We start from the raw sequence: 24,787 nt of genomic DNA on the forward strand, positions 1-24,787 counted from the left end.
CCCTTATGAATAAGAAATGTAACTTTGAGGTTTGATATTCTACAGTTTAAGTTTTAAATAACTTTAAATTCAATAAAGCACAAATACAACCAAATATATAGAAATTTCTCAAGTAAATTGTCAACATGATTTCACATCTTTTATGCATTTTAAACATAATTGTTAACATCTAAAATATAAATAATAATAATAACAAACTACAATTTATTATTTATTATTAACTACGTAATGACACTATTTCATTGTTTATTCTGAAAACTTAAAGATTGCACTGTGACGCATTGTCCTGAAACCTTGAAAGACGCTACTAATTCTTGCATTAACAAAAACTTTCTCGATAAGGACTCGCAGTGACCCTGAAATCTGTTCCTCCACCAATACAAGTAACAAGGGAAGCAGATAAAATGAAACTTAAATTCAGAGACGAAGTTTCCAAACTCGTGAGCGAGCAGCTGAACACTGACTCCAGGTCGAGGTCGTTCATTCACATTTGTTAGAATAGAGTCGGGATTGAAGAATTGTGAGACTTCATAAGGAAAGAGGAGAAGAAGTAGAAATAAAAAGAGATGCAAATACACCTGGATGGCCTCAGGTGTGTACTGGCCACTTCTCTGAGATTCAGAATCAAGAGACGGAAGTGTTCTTCACTCTGTGTGTTAGTGTGTGTGTGTGTGTGTGTGTGTGTGTGTGTGTGTGTGTGTGTGTGTGTGTGTGTGTGTGGCGTCCACACAAAGGCAGCTTTCGAGCGTGACCTTCCTGCAGCCCTGCAAAACAGTAGCCACAGCAAAGGTTACAAAGATGCAGTATTCATGCAGAGATAACAGCCTGCAGCCATTTGACATTATTCAGAGAACTTGATTCTTCTCTGTGAACTTCTGAGAAACGCTCAACCTCCATTTTCACTTTCTTCACAGCCTGTTTTTTCTCCGTCTCTTACTCTGTGTCAGAAGGAATTTGGAATGCGCTGCTCCGGCCAAATCAGATCTGCTGAGAACAGCACCTCCACTTGATTGAATCCAAACCCAAATTTCACTTCCAAAGGACACAACTGTGGCACAGAGGGAAATTGGCCGGCAGCTGCGCGACTGCACTGGTCGAGTCGAAAGTGTAAATGTGAAACTGAGAAAAAGGGGGAAGCGGGCTCGTTTGACATTCCTTGAATGAACAGAGGTGAAACAAGGCGAAGAAACAGCAGCCGCGCTAGAGGCAAGTGAGGTAAACTAATGATGGGACTAAAACGAAACTTAAGTCGTTGCAATTCCTCCTGCAGGTGAATGTTCAAGTTTCTTGGCAATACAACAAGAAAACAAAATATGTCAACCTCATGGTGGCGCTAAAGGAAAATTCAGAGGATCCAGAGAAGACTTCAAGGCCCAGTTCAGACCTTTAGACATTCTGAGGTGGTCTGAGATCAGTGGTGGGATGTAGCAAAGTACAGTTACGTCAATACTGTACTTAAATTGAAGTTTCATTTATTTGTAATTTACTCAAGCAGATTCAAGTAGGTACATTTAAATCTTCCTCCACCACATAAGTCAGCAAATATCTGCACTACATTTTTTCTAAGCCACAGTGGAATTGTTCCACTGATCTAATCGGAGCATTCGACTCGGCCTCCTTCATCGAGAGCAGAGCACATCTGCAGCAGCGGCGCTCAGTCGAACGTGCTGCGGTCAAAATGTCAGAATAATCTCCTTTTCTTAACCACTACTCTTTGTCCCTGATGGAAAACAACACAAGGTCAAGGGAAGATGTGAAGGAGAAGAAAATCCAACTCTAATTATATTATGTTTTTTTATAAACTAGTTATACTTCAGTTTCCTGCCCAAAAACACAAAGACCCGTCCTGAGAAAAGATGTTTTCAGTTCATACATGTTGGATTTCTAACGGTTTCTGGAATATCTGTTTAAATTTTCATTGCCATCCATCTGGCGGTTATTGAGATATTTCAGCCAATAGAGGCCCCGTCCACAGTTAGTGGGGCTGCAACAGATCTTTGTGGATTTTATTCTGCAGCATCCAATCAGCTTTAATCACAAACAAGTGGCCGATGCGGAGAAGAGCATCTCCTCCTCCCCCAAACGAGTCCCCACAGATTTGCCCCATTTGCATTCCTGTCATATTAGCTGCAGTGGAGGTGGTCAGAGGGTGATTACTGCAGGAAACCTGAGAATCCTTACAGCACGGAGGTGAGTTCTCTTTAGAGAAACGACAATTAACATGTAGTGTAAGTTCAGAGCTCGATGATGAACTCAAAGCCTCAGGAAACGGACGGGATCTCGGGCCATAACGAGCCGCAGCAGACAATCTGCTCCTCGCACTGTTTGGCAGCGTGATAATTGCCTCTCGTCACCGCGCTGTCAGGTGAACAGCAACTGAAGGTCGACCGCCGTGAATCATAATCACTGAACCGGGATCACAACACGCACATTTGAATTTTCTTTGATTGTGTAACAGTGTCTGGGATGTTGTTTTTTCAGCTGCCAGATTAGACAGAAACCTGAAACCTGACCAGTGGATGTTTGTCCAGATGAAACAGGACACAGGCAGGAAACACACACACATAGAAAGATGACTATTTAAAACTTGAACATGATAAACTACACTGTTAAGAAACCTTAACATAAATATCAGTATCAGAAAGTTTTTACTCCCCAATATCGGTAAAGGCATCAACCCCCAAAATATCCATATCAGTCGGCCTCGTGTCTAAAACATCACAAACAGACTCAAGCTCTACAAATATCACTGTATGGGATTTCTAGATATAAAAAAAATCTTGGTGACATTTAAAAACCAATGCACAAAAACAAATACAATCAACCCACATACCCAGTGCATCTCTGTGTGGTTTCAGTCTGCTGAAACCACTACCCCCCCCCTGCAGGAAAGGCAAATGCCGATAATACAAACCCATTGTGACAGACTGCTGTCATCCCACTGTGAAGTATATTCGTTTTGAAAGGGGAACCGTCTCCTTTGCTCAAAGATTAAAACATCCGATCCGAAGGGCACGCTAATGATTTAATGAGAGCACAAGAATAATGATACAACGTGATGGAAACCATGTGCCGGGGCCACTTCAGTCGACGGGCACGCCACGGCATGTTCAATCACCGTCAACCGCACACAACTCAGAGGATATTTAGAGGCGAGGAGTTGCGCTGCGTCCTTGATAGATTTCCAGGTATTTTTGAGGTCGATGAAGGTTTGTTTCAGTTCAACAAGTAGCTCGTGGAGTCGTTCACGGCTGTGTATTGATAGAAGTGCTGAGCAGCTCTGAAGGGAAATGAAGACACTCTGCATTCACTGCTGTGTCGTCAAACTGTACCGTGCTCCGAAGGTAAGTCTCCTTATTTACCACCAGGCAGCAGGGCACGGTCCTTTGTCTCCATTCTCTCCAACTTGAATCTGGGGGAGAGCAGTTTCTGCTGCAAAGAGATTTTAATTGCTTTAAGCCAATAAGAAAAAGCGAGGCGGGGGGGAAATGAATGGCTTATGTGCCGCTTCCCAGGCAAAACAGCAAAAACAAACCCTCCTGCTCGCGCAGATTCCCCGCGAGCCAAATCCCCGCAGACCGGCTCATTGTTTCTCTCCCCGGTGTGGACGGGAGAGACGGGGGGGAAGTGGCGGCACAGAGAAATAAGACGGGAGGAAAGTTGAGGGAGCAGGTTTTTTATTTTGACACGGCCGGCTCCCAGGACGCCAGTCACTCACTCTGAATCAACGCAGTCATCCTTGAAAGTTTTCAGAGCTCTGAGACTCTGGGAACAAAGTCAACAATGGCAGAATTTAAAAGACGTACAAATAAGTCGACAAACGAGGGTTTGACAATAAATAGGGCGACTGTTCTATTGTTCTCGGCTCGTCTTTGCAGCGGAGCTCTTATTAATGACTACAGCCTGTAGATGTGTCTTCCAGGTCTGGTGATTAATCCGCCCATCTGGGGGGTGCTGCAGACCGAATGGATCATTCTCCAGTCTCCGGGCGTCTTTTGTTGCCCTGGTGAGGCCATCTGGGCCAGACGAGCGCTAATCAGTCAGAAGGAGGCTGCGAGCTTGACCCCATGTGGCCACCTGATCACCCATCGGCAGCCAGAGGAACTTTCATCATCCATGAGAGAAAAAAAGTTTAGTTTTTTTTTTTTTACTTCTGGCAGATTTGTCTGATGGGCTCTGAGCAGGGATTTCTGCAGCCTGCTGAGGTACAATTCATATCGTAGATACAGTAAATACTAGGATTACATTAACGAGGGAAATGTACCTAAACTTAAACTGTACCTGTGACAAGGGGGGGGGGGTGAACCACAGCATTAAAACAATGAGCAGGGAGCTGTTGGCAAAACTGCTCTGTTGTTGGAGCAGCTCAGAAACAACAGGACCCCAACTTCCACTGTTAAAACTGCTTCAGAGCATCTGACAAAAGTTTAACTTCCTGCAAAGTTTCCACTAATCAAACAATAGCAATTTATCCTCAGGATAATTAATATAGAGCCGGCCCACTCGCCCAATCAGAGATGGATATCTAACTTAAGTCCTCGGTGTAAACACAGATTGCATGAGAGGCCTGAGGCGGCGTCTTTGTATCAGAGCTGATTTTAAACATCGGCTCTGACAGGTGATGATGTTCTGGGTCAGATATAAAGTCTGAACATCAACATGAAAGATGCAGCAAAGTAAAAAAAAAAACAGTCCAATCTGTTAAGCCTCATTAAATTTTTAACAGTGTGTTTAAAAATGAGTCATCACTCGCTCCTGGCTCAGAGACGGGATTTCAGAGATTCATTACTGGAAGACTTAAGATACGAGGAAGTGGGGAGAAAAAAAAAGAAAACTTAAAAACTGCACAGGAAGCAGAAAGATTTTTCTCTAACTTCCGACAACAGAGGTTCTGTTCACAGACCTCGCAGAGCAATTGTTGTTTAACCTCAAGATATCTTTGCTGCAGGCGCGGGCGCTGCTGCTGTCATGTAATTTCTCCCCCGGTCCTGCTCCTTGGAAAGAGAAGGCAAACAACGCGCCGCCTGAATGGTTTCGCTCTCGCACTCAGATGAGGTTGCACATCTGTCACGAGCACTTACTCTCCGCTGTTCTTGCTCCAGCTCACATTCCAGTGGCTGTGACTCAGCGGAGGAGGAGGAGGGACGACTCTGATGCTCAGGTGTCGTTCAGCAACATCTGGAAATGTCCTCGCTGTGGCAGAAACTGCTGGTTTGATGTTTGAATTCTCGGTGCTCAGCTGTGGCGCAGTCAGAGTACACCTGACCACCGCGTCGCAGGCTTTGGCAGATTCAGCCTCCGGTAAAAAAAAAAAACGACTAACACCCACTTTACATCTGGCTTCGTCTGTAATGGGAATGGATACAATCAGCATCCACTCCCGAGTCAAACGACTCTGCAGTGGACACGGGTTTCTAATCGGCTCTGTCTCGGATCAGCAGTGATGGGAATATGACACTCGGGTGAACACGCTAATTTGGCAAGACAGCGAGGTGAGCTGAGGGGAAACGAAGGGAGAAAACAGAAAGGCCAACTCTGTTTACTTAACTTTTAAAAACCTGCTCTCGTTAATTTCGGTGTAAAAGAGGTATTTGTGGAGCGCATACCTCCGCTAAGGCCCATCGCTCATCGAGTGGAACCACATTTAAATCTGCGATACCCAGATCTTGAACCTTATTTCATACTCATAATTATCAGTCCCCTAAATATGCCTCATTATTTTCTTAAACAGCCATGAATTATTCCCTGGGAAATATGTAAAAATCTCTTTAAAAGCTTTGTGGTAATCAGCAGTTTTGTTATTGTGTGTAATCCTGCTGACAAATAAACAAACCAACCAGGAAGCAAAACCTTCTCTTGTTCTACAAACATATCTCAGAGTTTCCACAGGTCTGAAAAGACTTTCTGCACAAATATTCAGCTTGAATCACAACAAACATTATCTCAAAGCACTTCAGGTCAAAACTTTATAATATTACAGGGAAACCCACGATGAGCAGGCGCTTGGCAACAGTGGAGAGAAAAGGAAAATTCACTTTTAACAGGAAGAAACCTCCGACACAATCCAACAGCAACAAGCTGGTGAATTGATACTTCGAATCATTTAAACTGCGTTAATGTCACTTATATAAATCAAACACAAATAACCTTAATTAAAGCACTTAAGAGATTGTCTCTCATTGAAAAACACTGACAATATTGTGAAAAATAGGTTGATACACAGAATTAAAGTCTGCTAATATCCTACTTCCCTGGAAAATAATCTCAAGAAGTGCCAAGACAAACATTTAAGACATTTAATTATTCTTAGAGCATCCACAGTAGTTATATGGTTCAAAACCCTTAAACCTCCCTGTGAGTTATTTAAGTATTTGGTCATTTAATTCAACTAAATGCAAAAGAAAAGGATCCGAGGAGGATTGATTATTCAAATTTGACCGAGTGACATATCTGCCAGTAACAGCTGCAAACACCCTCCAGTGTTAAAGCGTGTGTGGCTCGGTGTGTTTTCCCCGTGAATGACCGGGAGCTGTGAGAGTTTGGCTGTAAACAGTTTAGCACGGATCCTGAATAAAGAGTTTTTCCGTGCATGAAGAGGTTGTTTCTCCTCCCTGTGGCTGCAGCAGCAGGAGGAGGAGGACGAGGAGGAGGAGGAGGAGGAGGAGGAGGCGGCTCCTGATAAGTTACAGGATGACACTAAATTCTCATCTTTCCGAACAGTGTTAGGACGTGAATCTCAACATGCCCCGGGCCAAGCTGCTGTGATAATTCGCCAGGCCGCAGTAAACAAGGCCTTTCTACAGCGAGCAGAGATGCCTCCGGGGCTGCGCGGTGGCGGCGCTGGAATGTCTTGGACGGGGCCGTTTAGGGAACTGTGTTTATCAGTTTGACCTAATTAATACCGCGGGCCAGGGCTGTACAGTCCATGTGCCAAGTCTGAACTTTTACTTAACACACACACACACACATCACTGGAAGAAAGGTCGCTGGCCAGAATGAATTGGGGAGGGGGGGGGAGGTGGCTGCGAAAACGAGGGATAGATGGAGAGAAAGAGTGTTTGGGTTTATTTACTCACACTGTTGATAAGGGCACCAGAGTTGCTAGATGAGAGGATTTGGATGTTAGAGCGGGAGTAAATACCAAAACACAACTCACAGCATCCTCGGCATACTAATAATAATAATTATATTAACCTCAAGCAAAGTGAGAAATATTAGCAAGACACACGGGCTGTGAAAAGTATTCTAGAGGCTTCGTTTTCTTAATAAAATCCTTAAAGCACAGACACATTCTTTCCGCTAACTGCTCTCTGTGCCCACAGACCTGCATATCTCCCTCACAAAACCAGTGTTACAAACTGTAAAGGTGCACGGTGCAAAAAATAATAAAAATCAACGCTACGCCATAATGTGCGATGACAAGAAGCCAGGGCTGGTATTCATCCTCCGGCGCTCGTGAAAGGCGCCCTGCGGAGAGAGAAGAGAGCGTTCTGTTTGGCAGCGTTTAGAAATGTCTCAATGCCTCAGTGTGTGAGTCAGCGTATGACTTAACTGGAGAGGGCACATCCAGTGTGCACCAGTCAGGCAGATACAGGGAGGTGTGAGAGAGGAGGTCAAATCTGCTGTGACAATACAGGAAGTGGAGATCTAGGTACAGTATGGTCCACTGTATTGTTGGACATACCCCGAATATGTGTGGATCAGTTCCAGCTGATTTACAGTCTGTGAAAATCAAGGCTCATCTTTTAAAAAGGTAACACAGGGGAGTGGAGTAAGGACCTGGAACCACATCAGTCGTCGCCATTGTGGAAATGTGTTCAGTGGTTTTTGCGTAATCCTGCTGTCAAACAAACTGACAGGGGAGAAAACTGAAACATCGTCGAAGCAAACTGAGGCTACATTTTGTGATGACCCCTTGATTGCAGAGCCCTTTAATACTAGCGTTAAAATAAAAAACTTCTCCACTTTCAGACCCTGCACGGATTTTTGGAAGGTAAACACCATCACCAAGCCAGATGTGTTTCCTTTACCACGCATGGAAGACTGTGTAGTCTATGTCAGCTCAGCCAAGTATGTAAGAAAGTTTGACTTGCTGAAGGGTTATTGGCAGGTTTCACCGTCTCAGAGGGCCCCGGAGATCAGTGCGTTTAAAACTCCATCTGGACTTTATTCTTACACCGTGTCTGTTTGCGAAAATGCTCCAGCTACCTGTCAAGGGCTCGTGAGTGATTGGTCTCTGCTCCGTCGGCTTGTGCTGTCTATTTGGATGATGTTGTCAACTTTGCTGAAACTCGGGAAGAATGTCGACAGCGTCCATGTGCCCGGTTCAGGAAGAAGAAGAAGGAACAGATGAAGGAACTGGAGCTTTTGACGTAAACTTCGGGCCGTTATAGCTCCACTGTCAGAGCTTCTCACAGAACTACTATGACGTATAGACATATATAAAAGGATTTTGGCTTCATTTCTGGTCATATCCCTCCAACTAGCACCGGGTAGCAATCAACCCATTCTTTGCCGTTTGGAAAAGAGGAAAAACTTCTCCGATCACTTGCACACAGCTGGGCTGTTTTGCTCTTGTTTAGCCAGGTGTCTTTTCAGCGGTGGTGAAGCTGCGGCTGGCACTGCTCTCCCATTTGGGACCAACTCGGTGACGAGGCTTTGCCTGCAGCGCTCCGTCACAGATATGAGAAAAACACCATACAACTCCTCTCTGCATGAGGTCCCGGTGTTGCGGGGACCGGATGACAACACCCACAATGCACGCTGGCACAGGAAGAGAGAAAGGGAAGGGAAATGAGGGAAGGTCGGGAAGCAGCGGAGAGAGTTGATGTAGAAAATCGAGATAGAAAGAAAGCTAAGCTATGCAGCCCTCATTTGCCATGCCTTATTAGCATAACAACGGGTGCTTTCAAGTTAGAATAATAGAGGGCCATCACTCATCATAATGGCTAGAAGCATGGCCGGGGCTAAACCCCATACAATCTGCCACAGGAACCAGGGGAGGCTCGTATAGTAGTCGGTCTGCGGATTGAAGGAGCGGCTAATAGAGGCGTTGGTCTGGGCCAGTGGAGTGAAGCCAGAGGCTACTGGGCAGTTTAACGAGCTTAGAGAAGCCGGTGTTACAAGGGAGCAGCATTAAATTCCACCACAGCTCTCACACTTGATGTTTTCTTAGAAAGCGCTCACACAGCGAGTCACGGCCCAGAGTGACACCCTTCACAACGTAGCAACTCTTCAGCCATGGCATCTCCACCAAGGGCGTTATGCTTTTACCGTCTTCTGTTTGTTTGCGGTTTTGTTTTTAACTATCGTGCAAAAACTACTGGATGGATTTCCACAAATATTTGGTGGAACCCAGTTTGATTTGGCGGTTTTAAATGTGGTTTCTTGGGGGTAGACTTTTTCAGCCAATGTATGGTAACAAATTAGTACACCATTGTTTTAAAATTACAGTTTTTTTATTTTCTCTTTCCCAGGGTACCCCCTAACCCTTAAAAATGAAATCAGAAAGATTCAATTCACCTTTAATTCCCACCTTCAATGCGAATCCATGTTTTTGGGAGAGGTTACACTCCTTAAATTATCCCAAGAAAATGAAGTCTGGATATAAAGTATGCAAAGAGCGACGCGCACCCTTGAGGTAAAGGAATCAAAAAGAAATTGAGAGTCCTGAGAAAGTGTACAAAGGGCTCATTAAATTAAGTAGGTGGAATAATCTTTCCGGGGGAGACAATGAGAAGAAGCTTGTTATTCAGGGCATGAACTTAAGCTACATTTGGGGTCCGTGCACAAAGTCGTATTCAAATGTGTTTGATAGGATTAATTCTGCAGGAGCCAGAGAGTTGTAAGCGGTGACCTTTCAACAGTAGTTCCACCGAGGAGACTAAAAAGAACAAATCACATTTTAATGCCCGAGGACTGAGCCTCAAGTCAGAGAGCGAAGGAGATGCCGAGATGATGGCGTCCCCAATTTTCTTTTCATATTCTTCGTTTCATTAGTCAGTTCTGTCTGTGACGCCTTTACACTGAAGGAAAATAATCAAGAGTAGGATGAGAGAACGGGGGGTGAGGGAGGGAGGGATATTAATGAAGTTGGTGTGCAAACAGCAGGGCAGGAGTGAGGGCAGTGAAGAGCCGGGGCGTTGTGTTAATTGTTGTAGGAAGTCAGACAACACTCGCCGCTCCCACTTCTTAGACGATGTTGCATTGGGGCGGGAGGGAGAGAGGCCACACACTCCCCTGACCTCGGTCTAATTACTGCATACCTAGTGGTGAATAACAGCGATTCTGCAGGGACACATGGACGAGGGAAGGACGGTGCGATGCCAGACGGCTGCCTCGTCCCCTTTGCACCTCCCCGAGGTTCAGAAAGCTGCACAGCATGGCTGGGCTGCCTCAGGGCGATGGGAACTTGTGGGGAAAGCGTGTATCTGTCTGCTCTACATTCTGCAGCCTCTTCATCACGAGTTGCAAATGCGCTCTTCCCTGGCATTTAAATATAGAGATACAGAGGAAGTGGTTTTTTTTTTATTCAATAGAGATCTACACCGAATGCAGATCTCGCAGTAGCCCCGAGCAGGATGAGTTCTCAATCAGCAGTCGAGTCTGAGTTACGCTTTCTACTACAATCGCCGAGTGTCAAACTCAAACTGCCCTGGGAGGACGGAGTCAAAGAGGCCAGGTTTTGGACACAATATTTTTTAGCTCGCAAGAAGCTCTGAAGCATAAAATCAATGTTTAAAGTAACTAAGCACAAGGGGGGGAAACAACAGCCGAGAGCCAAGGGTTACAGAGAACAGTGCATGGCCACAGAGAGGCCGACAACCCAGACCGTCTTCTGCATTTTACTCTACATCAAAACAAGCAAGTCGGCAGGAAACACAGTAGATCGATATTAACCTCCAACTTTGTACTCAACTCAAACAAAAGTGTAAAAATATATAAAAATATATTACATTTGTAATACAAGGCATAATATCCAAGGTGTAGATCTTTATAATAGAAATAAGAAATGAAGATTAAAGCTTAAACTTCCATGAACTGAATCATCCAAGTTTTTCTTTCAGTAACATTATATTTTGTTTATCATAGGACTAAAACTAACAATTAAATATATTAAGAACCAATATGTTGTTTATTTCTTACCAATAAATAATTAATTAGCTTGTCCAAAGAGGGCCTGAGGAATCGAAAACAAGCACACCTGAGCTCAAACGGAGCAAAAATCAATGAGGATCGATTTGTCTTCGATGCTCTCGAAAACCGTTTTCTCAACCAAACCCACTGCATCACACTGAGCTGTGTAATTAGACTTGAATGAGATTATACGAAAGACACAGGGATGATTAATCTTTTCCAACCTGTAGCATCTTAGACACCAATGCTGCCTTCAAATCAATCAATCAAATCATCAATCCTCAATTTCCTCCATGGTTGTTGACTATTTGCATGGAAACGCACGATCCCGTCGCACTGCATCAATCCTCCACACCGTCATCCTCGACACGACAGCGACACTTTGCAGTCGTGAATGTGTCAACTCAGTCGAGACGGAAAACGTTGAAAGAGCCGAGAAAACTGGGTTTGGATCAGATTTAGAATGAAACGCGCCGACACATTTGAAAGATTAGTCGTCCAACTGCTCGCCAAATTATAAAATGACGATCTCTCTGAGGCTGTGCCAAGTCACAAAGCTCCGTCTTTGAATTTAAAAAAATAATGAATTGACAAGAAGATCTGATCTAAATCAAAGAGTCTGATTATGCAGAAAATATAGATTTAATTACATATGAGCAGGATGTCTTCTGACTAACGTACGTGTTTTATCTGCTTCATGTAGGTCAGGAGATTTATAGTCAAAAAGCAGTTTCTATTCAGAGTTTGAGATACTTCATTCTTTACATATATGTAGGCATTGTTTGACTATAGATCCAAATATTCATGACGATAGATAAACTGATCATCATGTAATGACATGTGTCCGAGTGAGAAGAAGAAGACGAACTAAAACAATTCCCTGAAGAAAACACAGATTTTAAATGTCATGATATTTTAGAATGTGACTATCTGTGACGATCTATGGAACTTTAGTCTGGAGTGAAATCTGAATTTACTTATTTATTTAATTTTATTTAGCTCAAGCAATAAATAAAAACAAAAAAAAGACAAAAATCAAGTTTCAACATTACTTCTTCCTGTTTTGCTCATACTATTCGATTATTGCCATTTATGAGATACATTTAAATTCAATTGGATTTCAATTCTCTATCAATCAAAGCACAGTCTGACTGTGAACTCTGAAAGAAAAAGATCTGATTTAATCTCAGCTGTGTAATTTCATTAGTTTATTTATTTATAGATCAGTCAATATGACAAAAATGAAAAATTATATTTTAGGGATTTGTGCTTAGTACTTAATAAGCATATAAAAATAACTGTTAGCTTCTTCACAACTCATCTGAATATCAGACAATAAGACTGAGGTGACGATTTAATCTCATTTAAATTTTCTGTGAAACACTATAAAATTTCATTATTTTTCAAGCACATTAAATCAGGCCTCATTTGTCAAACAGCAAATCTTATCACTGTATCCTCCGTCACTTCATTTCAATAATAAAGCAGCTATGAAAGTAATTTCACTCTAAATATCGCACGACTGGAAACAAAACAAGATGTGTCGGAGGAGAATGAGCTGATGTGTCCCACAGACGAGCGACAGAACTGCTGCGGTTGTCAGTTGAATTTAAAGCAGAACAGCACCTGTCAATGCTCTTTCCTTCCCTCTCCTCCTCCCTTCTTCCCTTCCTCTCTCTGCATCTGCCGAGCATCAGGGCTCTCTCTCTCTTTCTCTCTCATGGCCAGCCTGTCTTTCACAGAGAGAAAAGGCATGAATAATGTCTGCGAGCTCAGGGACAGACAGACGGAGTCGGTTTCCTCATCTCCCGAAACCTACGTGAACACGCCGCTCTCGCTTCCCACAGGGGGAAACGGGATGAAATAGGCGCGAGTGTTAGCGAGACGGAGAGAAATGGCGAGAGAAAGGCGAGGGCGAGAGGCAGCGGTGCATATGTAAAAAAATATATATATAATAACTCCCAGGAGGTGAGGATGTGAGTTGCCTTGAAGCGGCTGGAGGTGACCTCGCTGCAGGCACGGCTGGCAGGGCAGGGTGGGCGGAGGGAGGCCGCCAAAGGGAAGCTAAAGGCTAGTAGAGACTTGACAGGAGTCCCACAAGAAGACAAAACCATCCACTTGTGTAAGGGACATACGTGGTCAATGCATGGACGCTTTAACACGCAGTGACCGTGGCAGGTTTTATTGAATGGACACGATAATAATGCGTGTCATCGTTCCGTGTAGGGTCCGTCCTGCCCGGCGGTTAATCAATGTCTGGTTCCCAGTGTTAGTGCAGACGCTTCATCTTGTCAGAAACTGCTGCTCGGTCACTTCTGGGCTGCACATCTTGCTTCTAACAGTGTAAACGCTCGATCAATACATCAGCCACACATTGTGTATTTATTTATTTTTTTACATGTATTCAAATGGTTGGCTACAGAGTAATGTGAATAATAATAGAAACTCTTGACACCTACAGGATTTTGAACAGTTTCAGCTCTTTGCAAAAGCAGCTGTAGTATCATCCAAGGTTTTTACTGGAAATTCTAAAGAGCTAATTCAACATTTTGGGGCCTTCTCGCCTGGAATAAAACAAGTTTGTGCTTTAGGTGTTAAGCTAAAACCAGAACATGTTACCTTAGCTGAGCATTAAGGCCAGAACAGGAACATACACTGAAGTCCAACTTGATTTACAGACAACTAGATCTCCAGCAACAACTCCAGCCAATCAGAGCACAGGACGGGGTGAAGGTGGTGAAGGTGACCCCTGATTTTTTACACTGCAGAAGTCTTGAATCAGGGAAATCAAGCAATAACGATGTGTTGCAGGGACAAGGTGACACAAACTCAGTGCAGCTGCATTAACTGCATCAGGCTCTGGTCGGTTTCAGAAAGAAAGAAAGTACCCATTGTGTTTGAGTCGGGCTCGTGTAGTTTCCGCCAGGGGATTGGACAGAACAATGCAAAGCTGCTCTCTATTCTTTAAACTGATGTCCACTGAAGCATCTCCTCCAGCTTGATGTGTGTGATGTGTAGTTTCAACTTGGCTTAAGGGCAAGGAACGGCAGAAACACAAATTCCTAACATTGCGCTCACGTCATAATACCTTCCAGACTACAGCAGAACTGACCTGGAGAAATAAGGACAACACATCTAGCTGTTCAAGGTAAGTGGGTGAAGAACATGTCTGACAAGAGACTCACACAACCTTCATTGATGGCGCTCCGAATCCGAGGAAAGTGAATGAAGCGGTAATGTAGCAGATGCTAACTGGTCAATGTCGTAAATCGTCTCGTTGAGCGTAACGTCGCAAATACTTACAGGAAGGTATTTCACGATGATTGAAAAGGCATAAATCTAATGGAACTACATCTATTGCTGTTCCTCCTTATGTCAAAAACAAAAGACAAATGACATGGATACATTTTTTTACCCCATAATCACATTTTTAGGGCTACAGCTCCCGTCTGAACTACCTCACCAGCGCCCCCTACCTAACCTGGAAGATGTGAGAGTCCTACCTATATTAGATATTCTCCTTAAGCAGCATGTTTAGTCATTTATTCTTCAAGCTTTGTGGCTCGATTAGCAGTAAAATAAAGAAATCCATCTTGGTCCAACCCCTAATCCACTCAGAAACACCCAAATGGATACAAATGCTCCTCTTCATACACCCACACTCGACCATGTAGAAGAAGAAGACAAGACTATTTGATCCTTGCCAAGAGACGGGGCAGCGAAGGACAGACCGACCAGCGCGGCTCTCTTTAATCGCCCCGTATCGATCGCTCTACTTTTTTTGGTGAATCAGCAACAACTAGTGTGGGCCGAGGAGTTTTCTTAATATTCCCATCTCTCCGTGAGCAGGTCAGACAATTTCACCCTCCCCGGTGCCTTCGCTCCAAAACACCTCATTTAGAGCTCCTTTATATTCATACAGTTTGAAGGTAGAAGAAGAAATATTAACTTTGCTCTGCACGAAATGTGAAATCTTTCAGAATCCCCCCTCCAACAAAATCTCACAGCATCCAGGGGCTGCACCAATAAAACTTTGCAGGTTGCACAACAGCAGTCCATCGGCGTATTTTCTGATTCATCACAGCTTCAAAACCACAATCCCATGTTTACACTGGTTCATCATCAGCCTACGGGGCTGCTGGGTCGGCAACACCTCTATTTGTGGCTTTGTTTATCTAAAATAAAAGAGGCCCAAAGGAGGCTGGAAAAAACACGGCTCTACTTGCAAGAAACATAAAACTTAAGCAAAGGTGACAGCCCTGATTTGTTGCAGAGATCAGAAGAATCAGCTTCTTTGGGACGAAAGAGCCGTCATCGAGTCTTGACAACGTAAATCACAGGTGACATTTTATGATAAATGAGCTTTCCTGTTAAACTAAAGAACACGACTCCGGTGTCACTCAGCTAAAACTGTGTACGTGTACAGTACGACTTAAATAAATCATCCACTATCTCGAGCTGGAAATACAATACATGCTACTGATGAGTCAATGTCCAGAAAACACCAGCTGAGAGGATTCAAGGTGTCGAGTGAACAGCTGAGTCGTTCGCTGACTTTGTCTCGTTTCATTACAGATTCTAAAAGTTAAAAAAACTGTCTCGTTAATTGTTGGCTTCCTAAAATCGTCAATCAGTTGTCAAGCTGTTTGACTCCCACCACATCTGCACATGTAAACAGACCCATGCAGACAAAAGGAAACGTTTGATGTTCAAGTGTTACACAAGAACGAGATGTTTAATCCTGCCTCATTTAGTACAACAAGAAAAAAAAAAGATATTTCGGCTGAAATATGTTTGACTATCTAGATTTTCCTGGAGCGAAATATTACAGTTGTTCATAATCCTAATTAAGCTTTTTGCAAAAGGTACAAAAACATACATTAACTCAGGAAAACCTACAGAGACACACAAAGACCACAGATATAAAGGAGCATTCAAATTTGCCACTTTGTGGGACGGACGGCGACAACAACACAGTCTCATTCATCTATAGTTTAGTATAATGAAAAGGTAAAGGGCTCCTTTCTATTCAGAGTTTCTTTATGCTCCAAATACCATTTATTTATAGAAGTTAGATAATGGAGAAGAAGGTCATAAATATTTCCACCACCTCCTTTCACCGTTAAAAAGAGGGAAACAGCAGTGGAGAGACACTCACCGATACATTCAGTTAATGTTAATTCACTGCTACGAAATACAAACACACACCTGTATATAGTCTGGTATCCGTGTTTAGACGTGTTCATGTTCACGCAACACAACTCGACACACATGTAAGGGCACAGGCAAGAGTTTGCAGCTTTTCCGTTTCTTCCACTTGGCACAACAGATGGCTGATGTTGACAAGGAGAGGACGACGTGCGTGTGTCTGTGTGTCTGTGTGTGTGTGTGTGTGTGTGTGTGTGTGTGTGTCTTATCATTACCTGTCCCCAGAGGTGAGCCTGGCAGTCAGACAGTGTAACAGAGGCAACGACAACAGGTTCTCTCCACCAAACCTCTGTCAAGCATGATTGGACAGCATGTGGTAAGTGGTGCTACGGCTCCAGGGATACACTCATACTGTAAACACACGTACAACGTACACACACACACACACACACTGGCTGATAGCTGCTTTTTTTATGCACGTGTGTGTGTATGTGTGTGTTTCACACTCTCCGTGTTGCACTTGCTGTTGCAGCTTAACACTCTCAATGGGGCCCTGACAAGAAGACGGATGAGACTGACTGCACAGAGAATCGTTACCGCACTCCCACGCAACAGTGTGCGTCTGACTCAACACAACTGCACCGGGATCGCCCCGTCCCATCTTTCATACCCCCAACAGACCAGTGACCAGTCCAGACTCATCATCACTCACATCAGTCATTCCATTACTTGGGCATGCGCCATTGACTTGATGGTGTCATAACACACCGCTTTCCCCTTGAGCTGCGCCGGAGAGCGTGTGTGGTGTCGTTTTACGATTCCTTCATTTGCTGTGTGGATTGTATTTTGTGCTCAGGACTCCTGTCAGCCAGACGCTGTGATCCCTGGGTCCAACACGGCCGACCTTAACCTTCAGCTTGAGCAAACACCAGCTGATGGCGGATACATTATTTCATCCTACGTATTTTCTCTGAAACACAGCTTCCAGCTACAAAATGCTAATGCTATGAAGCCTCAACTTTTAATCCAACGCAGATGAGAAGTCCTGCAAGTGCTCAGGAGAAAAGAGCAAATTCAAATATTTCCATGACAACTGGCAAACTCCATTAGCAGAGGATGATCATGTGATATTAGAGAAAAGCTGCAGCCCAGCTACTCCTCTGGGAACAATTAACAGCTCTGCCAATTCCAGGGCCGCCCGTACAACACTTGAGATATTTCACCCTTGAGAGAAGCCTCCTGTCAGTCGGGGCTGACGGGTCATCTGTCGAGTCACGGTGTCAGCGGGAAACAACCTTTTAACTCTGGCGTTGGCAGCCATTTCTGTGTCCCCGTGCCCACGCGGCTGCTGCCACGACTCCCACAACACCAGCTTACACTAAGTGGGCACCCAGCGAGCACACTGATTGCCTTCGGCTGACCTGGAAATGTCTGCTCTTACCTGCACCCGGCGCCACTCGACGAGGCTTAATCAGAATACGCTTCTCAGCCGCACACGCAGCTGCAGCGAGAGCTTCGCACTATACTGGCACTGAAAGATGCAGTGACAGCCTCGGTAGCCGGCTGCATTAATCCTTCACTGGAGCTGAAATATAAAAACTGAACTGGGGCATTACACTGTGTGCGTGAGAGAGGGAGCGATGCAGGGGAAAGAGCAGGGAGTGAGATGTAAAGCTATTTTATCTGGATGTTTTGGCAGCAGCGTTTATGAATTACAGGAAAAAGATTTGAATTTCGGCTCCTCGTGCAGATTATCCAAAAGGTACGACTGAGTGACAAGAGAATGGATTTGTTACACTGGTGATGCTTTTTTACGAGCGGCTTCTTATTGTTCATATGCTATCTCGCAGCTTTATGTACACCTGGGGGATTAAATGATATCCACTCAGAGGCAGATAACTGTTGCATCATCCTTTTGCTGGCACCAGAATCTTTGTTGAAAACATTTTATTTTTACCCAGCGTCAACGTGATGCTGATACCTCCACCACACTGTGTATTAAAAACACAATTTTATTATTCCATTCTTTTATATGATATTAGTATTATGCATTATTCAGTCGGGTGTTGGAGAAACACGAGGGCATCTTACTTCATGAGATTACCCAGCCCTGCCCTCTCTGTCATTTCAATGGAGCCTGGAAACCAAATACACACAAGCACAACACACTAAACGCAACAAAAGGTAAAACCAATGCCAACAGAGCTGTAAAATCCTGTTTGCGAGTTCCACATAACTCCTGTGCAGTGTTTTGGCCTTGACTGGACATTGTGGATCATATTTCATCATCTCACCAGTATCTGAAACAACACGCCGCCAAACCAGTGCAGCTCTCTCCATCGCTTTTGGTTTGGATTCATGCTTCGCTTCCTTTTTGGGGACCACTGCTGTTATGTTAATATTACAAACAGGAGAAAAAGGATTCCTGGCCTCTCTAATGATTTCCCGCCCTTGTTTTGTCACTCGCCCAGAATTTGCTGCCGACCTTGCTTTGCAGTTTGAAATACTGCCCCACTGTTCATGGGCTTAATTGCGATCTTGCAGGATACACTGGAGGACGTACACAAGCAAAACTCCAAGGGAACACATGAAAATGTCATCAAGCAAAAGTCTATTTCCAAGCATATATCAAATTTAGCAAAAAAATGACAACTTTGACCTTCGCTGTCATCAACTCTACAGGAGCCACAGGAGCTGGTCTCATTTCCATCCTTACATTATCCACAATGTCTTCATCTAATGAGAACTCTCTGTGTCACTGCGCCCTATGTTCTCCTACACACCCATCATTGTTTTGTGGCGATCCTAATTACGTCCTGCAGGGCCGGCCTGATTGCTGCTGGCAATCTAATCCTCACTTCGGAGACTCGTAAAAATCCTAATATTGTGTACGTGCATGTGTGTGCACATAAAAGTGGGGATGGTGCCCAAGGTTTTCGGATGACATGAGAAATGAAAGTCATATTACCTCACATGGGGAAATGAAGTGCATGCATGCATAAACATGAGTCCTGATGACTTTAATAGAAAAGAAAGTGTAAATCATGATCTGGGTCTTGCAGAGAAGACCATCATGAAAGTTGGCAAACCAGAGAGCAAGTGACAGCTCTTTTAAAAGATGCAACATTAGTGAAGCAGCAGACCAATGCAAACGTGATGCATTATTCAGCAAGGCCATGAACAACCTTTGGAGATCAACCATGCACATACAATGGTCAGTGACCCCCCCTCCCTTGGGAAACGAAGCCACTTTTATGGCGTCTTATTGAAGCGTAGCTGATCCATTGCGACCCAGTATCGTGCCCCATATTCCTGAAGTGTTTCTTTCGGTGACGTCCTCGAATGGAAAATCTACCAGAGCAGAGTTGAACACATTTTTCTAAGTAACCATGGATCAAATTGAAGCTCACCAAGCAGCTATTCACTGAGAACAAAAACTTTTGTTTACAGCCGGGTTTGAACAGAACCTTCGCCTTATCTCAAGTACACCGCCAACGTACAACGCCAACAAACAGCTCACAGAACTGAAAACACTATTACCCCATCATTATCATTGGTTATTCACTCCTGAATCATAATTTAGACTATAAATGCAGCAAATTTTCCAAGTTCATCCAATACTGCGAGAGAAAATGAAAATTTTCTGCTTACAGGCGTGAACAGTTCTAGCAAGAGACGGCGTTTATTTAAATCTGAGGCCTCCTCCCTAAGTGATTTGTTTACCATCTAAAAGACTGAGTGGGAAATCAATGTCAAACACAAGGACAACGAAGAAAAGCTGATGAAATTGATTAAAAAGACACTGAAAAGGTTCATTCAAGTTTCCCAACAGTAAAATACTTTCTATAGCTTTTATTGTAAGCATCACAGGAAGTCTGCTACTACATGACAGCACCCAGCTATGCAATGGTCCTCCAGCAAGTAGGAATATTTGATGTTTCTTTGTCAACTAGTCAGTCACACTAGGTCGTTGTTTTGTCATGAAGTCCTTTAACCGTAACAACCATACATGCATGTTGTTTGTCCCGAACCTCTGTTACGACCCAGAGGAGCGTCTCCTGATGTGGTGCCCCTGCAGAGGTGCACACTGTAAGTCTTCAGCCGCTTTAAGATGTGTATTAACTTGTTGTTGTCTACGCCTATAACATTTCTAACACGTGACGGAAACAGACATTTTACCGACATTTTCCAGAGTTCAAGCTGTAAACGGCTTCATGGAATGTCCACAGTTTGGTTAGGTTTAGAAAAAGGTCGTGGTTTGGGTTCATACTTTGTCAGAATATTAAACATGGGGTTAAAGTTGTCGAATGGTCTCGGATAAAAGAAACAATATTGTCTGATAAATTCAAATGAGACAAGCAGCGTCTGTGAAAGACTTTTGTTTAGTCCGTCCATACAACCCCAGCCTCCTCCTAACAAGGACGTTGTCGCTCTTTGTGCTGCCTCACTCGACTTCCTCCTTCGCTCCTGTCATAATTACTACAGCTGCTGGAGGTCACCTCACAATAAAACCTAACTGAGGGTTGTAATAAGCTGCTGGCACAGACAACCTATGGTGCCCAGGATTTTAATGTGCCTTCACTGAGAGGAGAAAAATATCTGATATTGAACTTGCTGCTGTAAGGACACAGCGAATGTGCGTTTCTGCTTCATAATATTTACTTAATATAAACATCAATCATATCAAAAACAACTTGACACTGTAAACAGCCAATCAAACAAACAAGCAGAGCAAGGGGAGAATATCAATCACCGGGTTATAAATATTTCATGAAATTATCGTAACACATTAGATTGATAGAGGCTTGGCCGCCGTTTTGAATAAATCCCTGGTGTGGCGCTGGATCGCACCCCCACACCGTCACACACATACAAACACACGGGCTAAGACTTTGATCCAAAGCCTCTTACAGGCTGATTTTTCACCCCAAACGAGAGGCCGCAGATCCTCCGCTCGGCTCACAATGCAAGACGGCCAGTGTCATTAGCCGCGAGGATCAAAGCCCCGGACGACCAGAGGAGTGTGTCCGTGACTTAAGAGATTTACGACCACTGGACACAGTTGACATGCATTAGATGGAGTTTGAAGTTGGTGCAAGTTAGAGCTAATTTACATGACATCTGCTATTTTTAAATGGAAGCGGCATCAGAGGTGTTCCCCGTCTTAGCATCCGCTCCAGCACTGTACTTCCTGCTTGAACGCACACCCCCATAATACTCCTAAAGGGACTTCTGCTGTGGCATTCAGTAGTGAGTTAAAATGACCTTATCATAATTTATGGTATTTTTCATTTCCTGTGACACCACTATAATGTTGAAATAGGGAGTCTGGGATTTTGCTCTAATATTTATACAATATCCTTTCCAAATCCAATTTAGTCCACTCAATGTAGCACAAATTGGATAATAAATATTACGGACTTAAATGCCCGCTTTAAAAATGTATGTACACAAGGGTAAGTGTGTGTATTTTTGTGTGTGTGTGTGTGTGTGTGTGTGTGTGTGTGTGTGTGTGTGTGTGTGTGTGTGTGTGTGTGTGTGTGTGTGGTTCAAAGGTGAAACTGAAAATGTAAAACAATTTTCTACTTCCTGAGGACAAAACAAACTACTTGTTACCTCAAGTAACCCGGAGGATGCAACACGGCAACGTATTAAACATCAGATTTATAAAAGAAGTTCACAAGAAAGAAACTTGTCATTTTTTACCTTAAGAATTACATGACAACAATGTTTTTTTAAGTCAATCACAGAACTTTCAATTGCTTTAGATCTATGTACATTAAAATATATAAAACATGCACATTTTACAGTTTTGTGTGAGTGCGTGTGAGACAGACTTGGTACAATTTCAGAAGAGCTTCACTATAAAGCGCAATCCAATCTAATCCAGTAATCTAATCCAATGTTTATGTCAGTGGTATTAAAGGCAATCGGGAATTCTGTAATCTTGACATTAAGAAACAGGATTTTCTTTAGTACTATAAATGATATTGGTTATGTAGGAGTCTGAGAGTATTGAAGCAATATTTATACACTGGAATGTGTATTTTCTGACTTGTTCAAATGTAACACACGCCTTCAAAAGTCAAAACTACACAACATAGCAGCAGAATCAACAAACTAAGGATTAATAAACTTCCTGCAACACTAATAATGGAAATAATGTGAATGTCTGACCACAGAAGATTTGAAACACTAAGAAACACTAAGAAGTGTTATATTAATATACGTGGTCCGTGCATTGACTTTTATTTTCTGAATCAATCACTGGGTCTAAAATCGATCACGACCCAAATCCCAAAATATACAGTTTACTATGATAGAAAACCTTTGAAAATCTTGTTCAAAATTCAAAAACTTCTGATCTTTTCTACTTTAAAAAACTAAAATGTATCAATTGCTTTGGATCTATACATCTATTACAATATGAAAATATAGAACATGTATGTTTGACTGTACATATTTTCATGTACTATTGATCTGTTTTTGTGTATTATAAATGATATTATTGTGGGAATATGGGAGTATTGCATTCCTCACCCTGGAATGTGTATTTTCTGACTGTCTGAAATGTAACACACCCCCTCAAAAGCCCCAAACTACACAACACAGACACAACACGAGCAGAGAACGTGCATCTACATGAATAAACTTTAAACACCAACAATAATCATAATGTGAATTCACGGGGATGGAGACAATAACAAACAAGGAGAAAAGTTAAGTGCATGTGTGGGTTTCTCGAGACAATAGCTCCGCTGTCAAAACGCAGAAAAGCTCCGACGCTTTCCCCAGAAACCAGAGAAAACCAGACGGACACGAGAAGCGGGGACACGCGGGGAAAGTTGCTGCGGGCTCTCACCTTGTTTGACGCACTTGAGTCGCACCGGGTCCTTGCTGTGTTTGACCACGGCGTGCACGTCCCGGGTGGTGAGCCCGGCCACCGGGGTGTCGTTGACTTCCAGCAGCAGCTCGTCCTGGAGCAGCCTGCCGCTGTGGCACGCCGCGCCGCCCGCGGGGAGCTCGCCGACGACGGGGAAGAGTCCATGCTCCGCGCCGCCCTGCAGCTCCAGCCCCGGCCGGCCCTGCTCGTCCCTGCGGAGGACGCTCTCGTGGACTTTGCCGGTCCAGTGGTTCTTCCTCCGCTTCAGGCTCCTGGACATGGCTCCGATCACATGAGTGCGGCGGCGGTGGGAGAAGTTTTCTTCGGTCGCTCCGTTGCGCGGTTCCCCCCCCCTCCTCCCACCACCCGGTGCCGCCGCCGTGAAACACCGGAATGTGTCCGGTTTCAACAGGGAACCACAGTTGTTTCCATGTCAGCGCGCACACACACTCTCACACGCACACTTATATATATATATATATATATATTTCTATTTACACACACATACACACACGCGCGCGCGCACAGCAGCTGGATCATCAGTCCGCGATAACTGAGAGCTGCTCAACTTGTGGTGCCTTCATGTGCTGCCTCTCATGTGGGAATTCACACCGTCAAAAGTATGACACCCTGAGCTGACTCTGAACTCCGGAGATCATCAGCAGTTTCTCTCGAGGAGGTGCATGAGTGAATGCAGAGGGAGGACCCTAAGGCCGCTTTCAGACACGACCTCCGGGTAAAATCCGGAGAATTGGCTCAAGAGTTTAACCCAGAGTTTTCCTTTCACACATGCACAAAGCATCGGGAGGTGGAGCAGCCAGGTGGAGTATTACAGACATTATATAGGAGGAAAGAAGGATAAAGTCTGTAGAAACTGCAGCATGTCTCATTCTGACATGGTCACACATGCACCTCCTCTGGATAAAACCCTCCGGAGGATCTCCTGCCGTGTTCTCACATCAGCTCATTCGGACATTCTCCGGAGTTCCTACCAGGGGGCTGATTGGAGAAAATCCAAATTGTGCAAACATCCCGCCAAAGTTTATGTCTGAAAACGAAATAGGGCTGTTTCCTGACATGCACTAAACTCCGCATAGTCTCCTGACATTCTCCTGAAGGGCTGTATGTAAGAATGCAAATGTCAATATCTCGCAATGTTAAAGAAAGTGAAGAAAAACCCAGAGATCCGAGTTCTTCCTCGGGTCAGACTGGTAACAAGAAACAAACAAATATGAACATGACCTCCTTGTTGGAAGTTAATATATCAGCTGGTTTTCAGATACTTAAAAGTATAATTTGAGCTCAAGCATATAAATATGTCTGATAATTAGTTTCAACAAATCAATTAATCAGTACAAAATTGTCCTTTTTATAGTTTGGCTGCAACACTGATTTTCTAAGATGCCAAAATAGTTTCAATCCATCAAGCGTTAGTTTATAAGGCATCAATAAAAAAAACAAAAACAATAAAAGCTCATATGAAAAAGTTTTAAAACTGATCTGGGCACATGAACTAAGGAACTGCGTTCAAACGCCTCAAGGAGAAGTTTTCAAATCCCAAACTTTACAAAGTACACAACTTTACGAAGAGTACTTAAAGGCAGCATCCAGCTCGAACCA

The 24,787-nt window shown here is 43.7% G+C and overlaps 1 protein-coding gene across 14 annotated transcripts in view; it reads right to left on the minus strand.

Moving 5' to 3' along the window:
* magi2a (membrane associated guanylate kinase, WW and PDZ domain containing 2a) overlaps positions 1-23,716 on the minus strand; it is a 176,801-nt gene extending 153,085 nt beyond the window's left edge. For 4 of the 14 annotated variants that reach the window (XR_007032345.1, XM_047338596.1, XM_047338598.1 and 1 more), the window contains exon 1: positions 23,147-23,716. Coding sequence is in view for 13 of the 14 variants with exons in the window: in XM_047338596.1 (XP_047194552.1) it covers positions 23,147-23,447 (301 nt within the window). In the remaining variant the exon portion in view is untranslated. The remainder of the gene's footprint in view (positions 1-23,146) is intronic. The other 10 variants (XM_047338593.1, XM_035147729.2, XM_035147741.2 and 7 more) reach the window with 6 other exon arrangements.
* Between the last annotated feature and the right edge of the window lie 1,071 nt (positions 23,717-24,787).

The sequence above is a fragment of the Hippoglossus stenolepis genome, chromosome 22 (genome assembly GCF_022539355.2).
Source record: "Hippoglossus stenolepis isolate QCI-W04-F060 chromosome 22, HSTE1.2, whole genome shotgun sequence".
NCBI lineage: Eukaryota > Metazoa > Chordata > Actinopteri > Pleuronectiformes > Pleuronectidae > Hippoglossus > Hippoglossus stenolepis.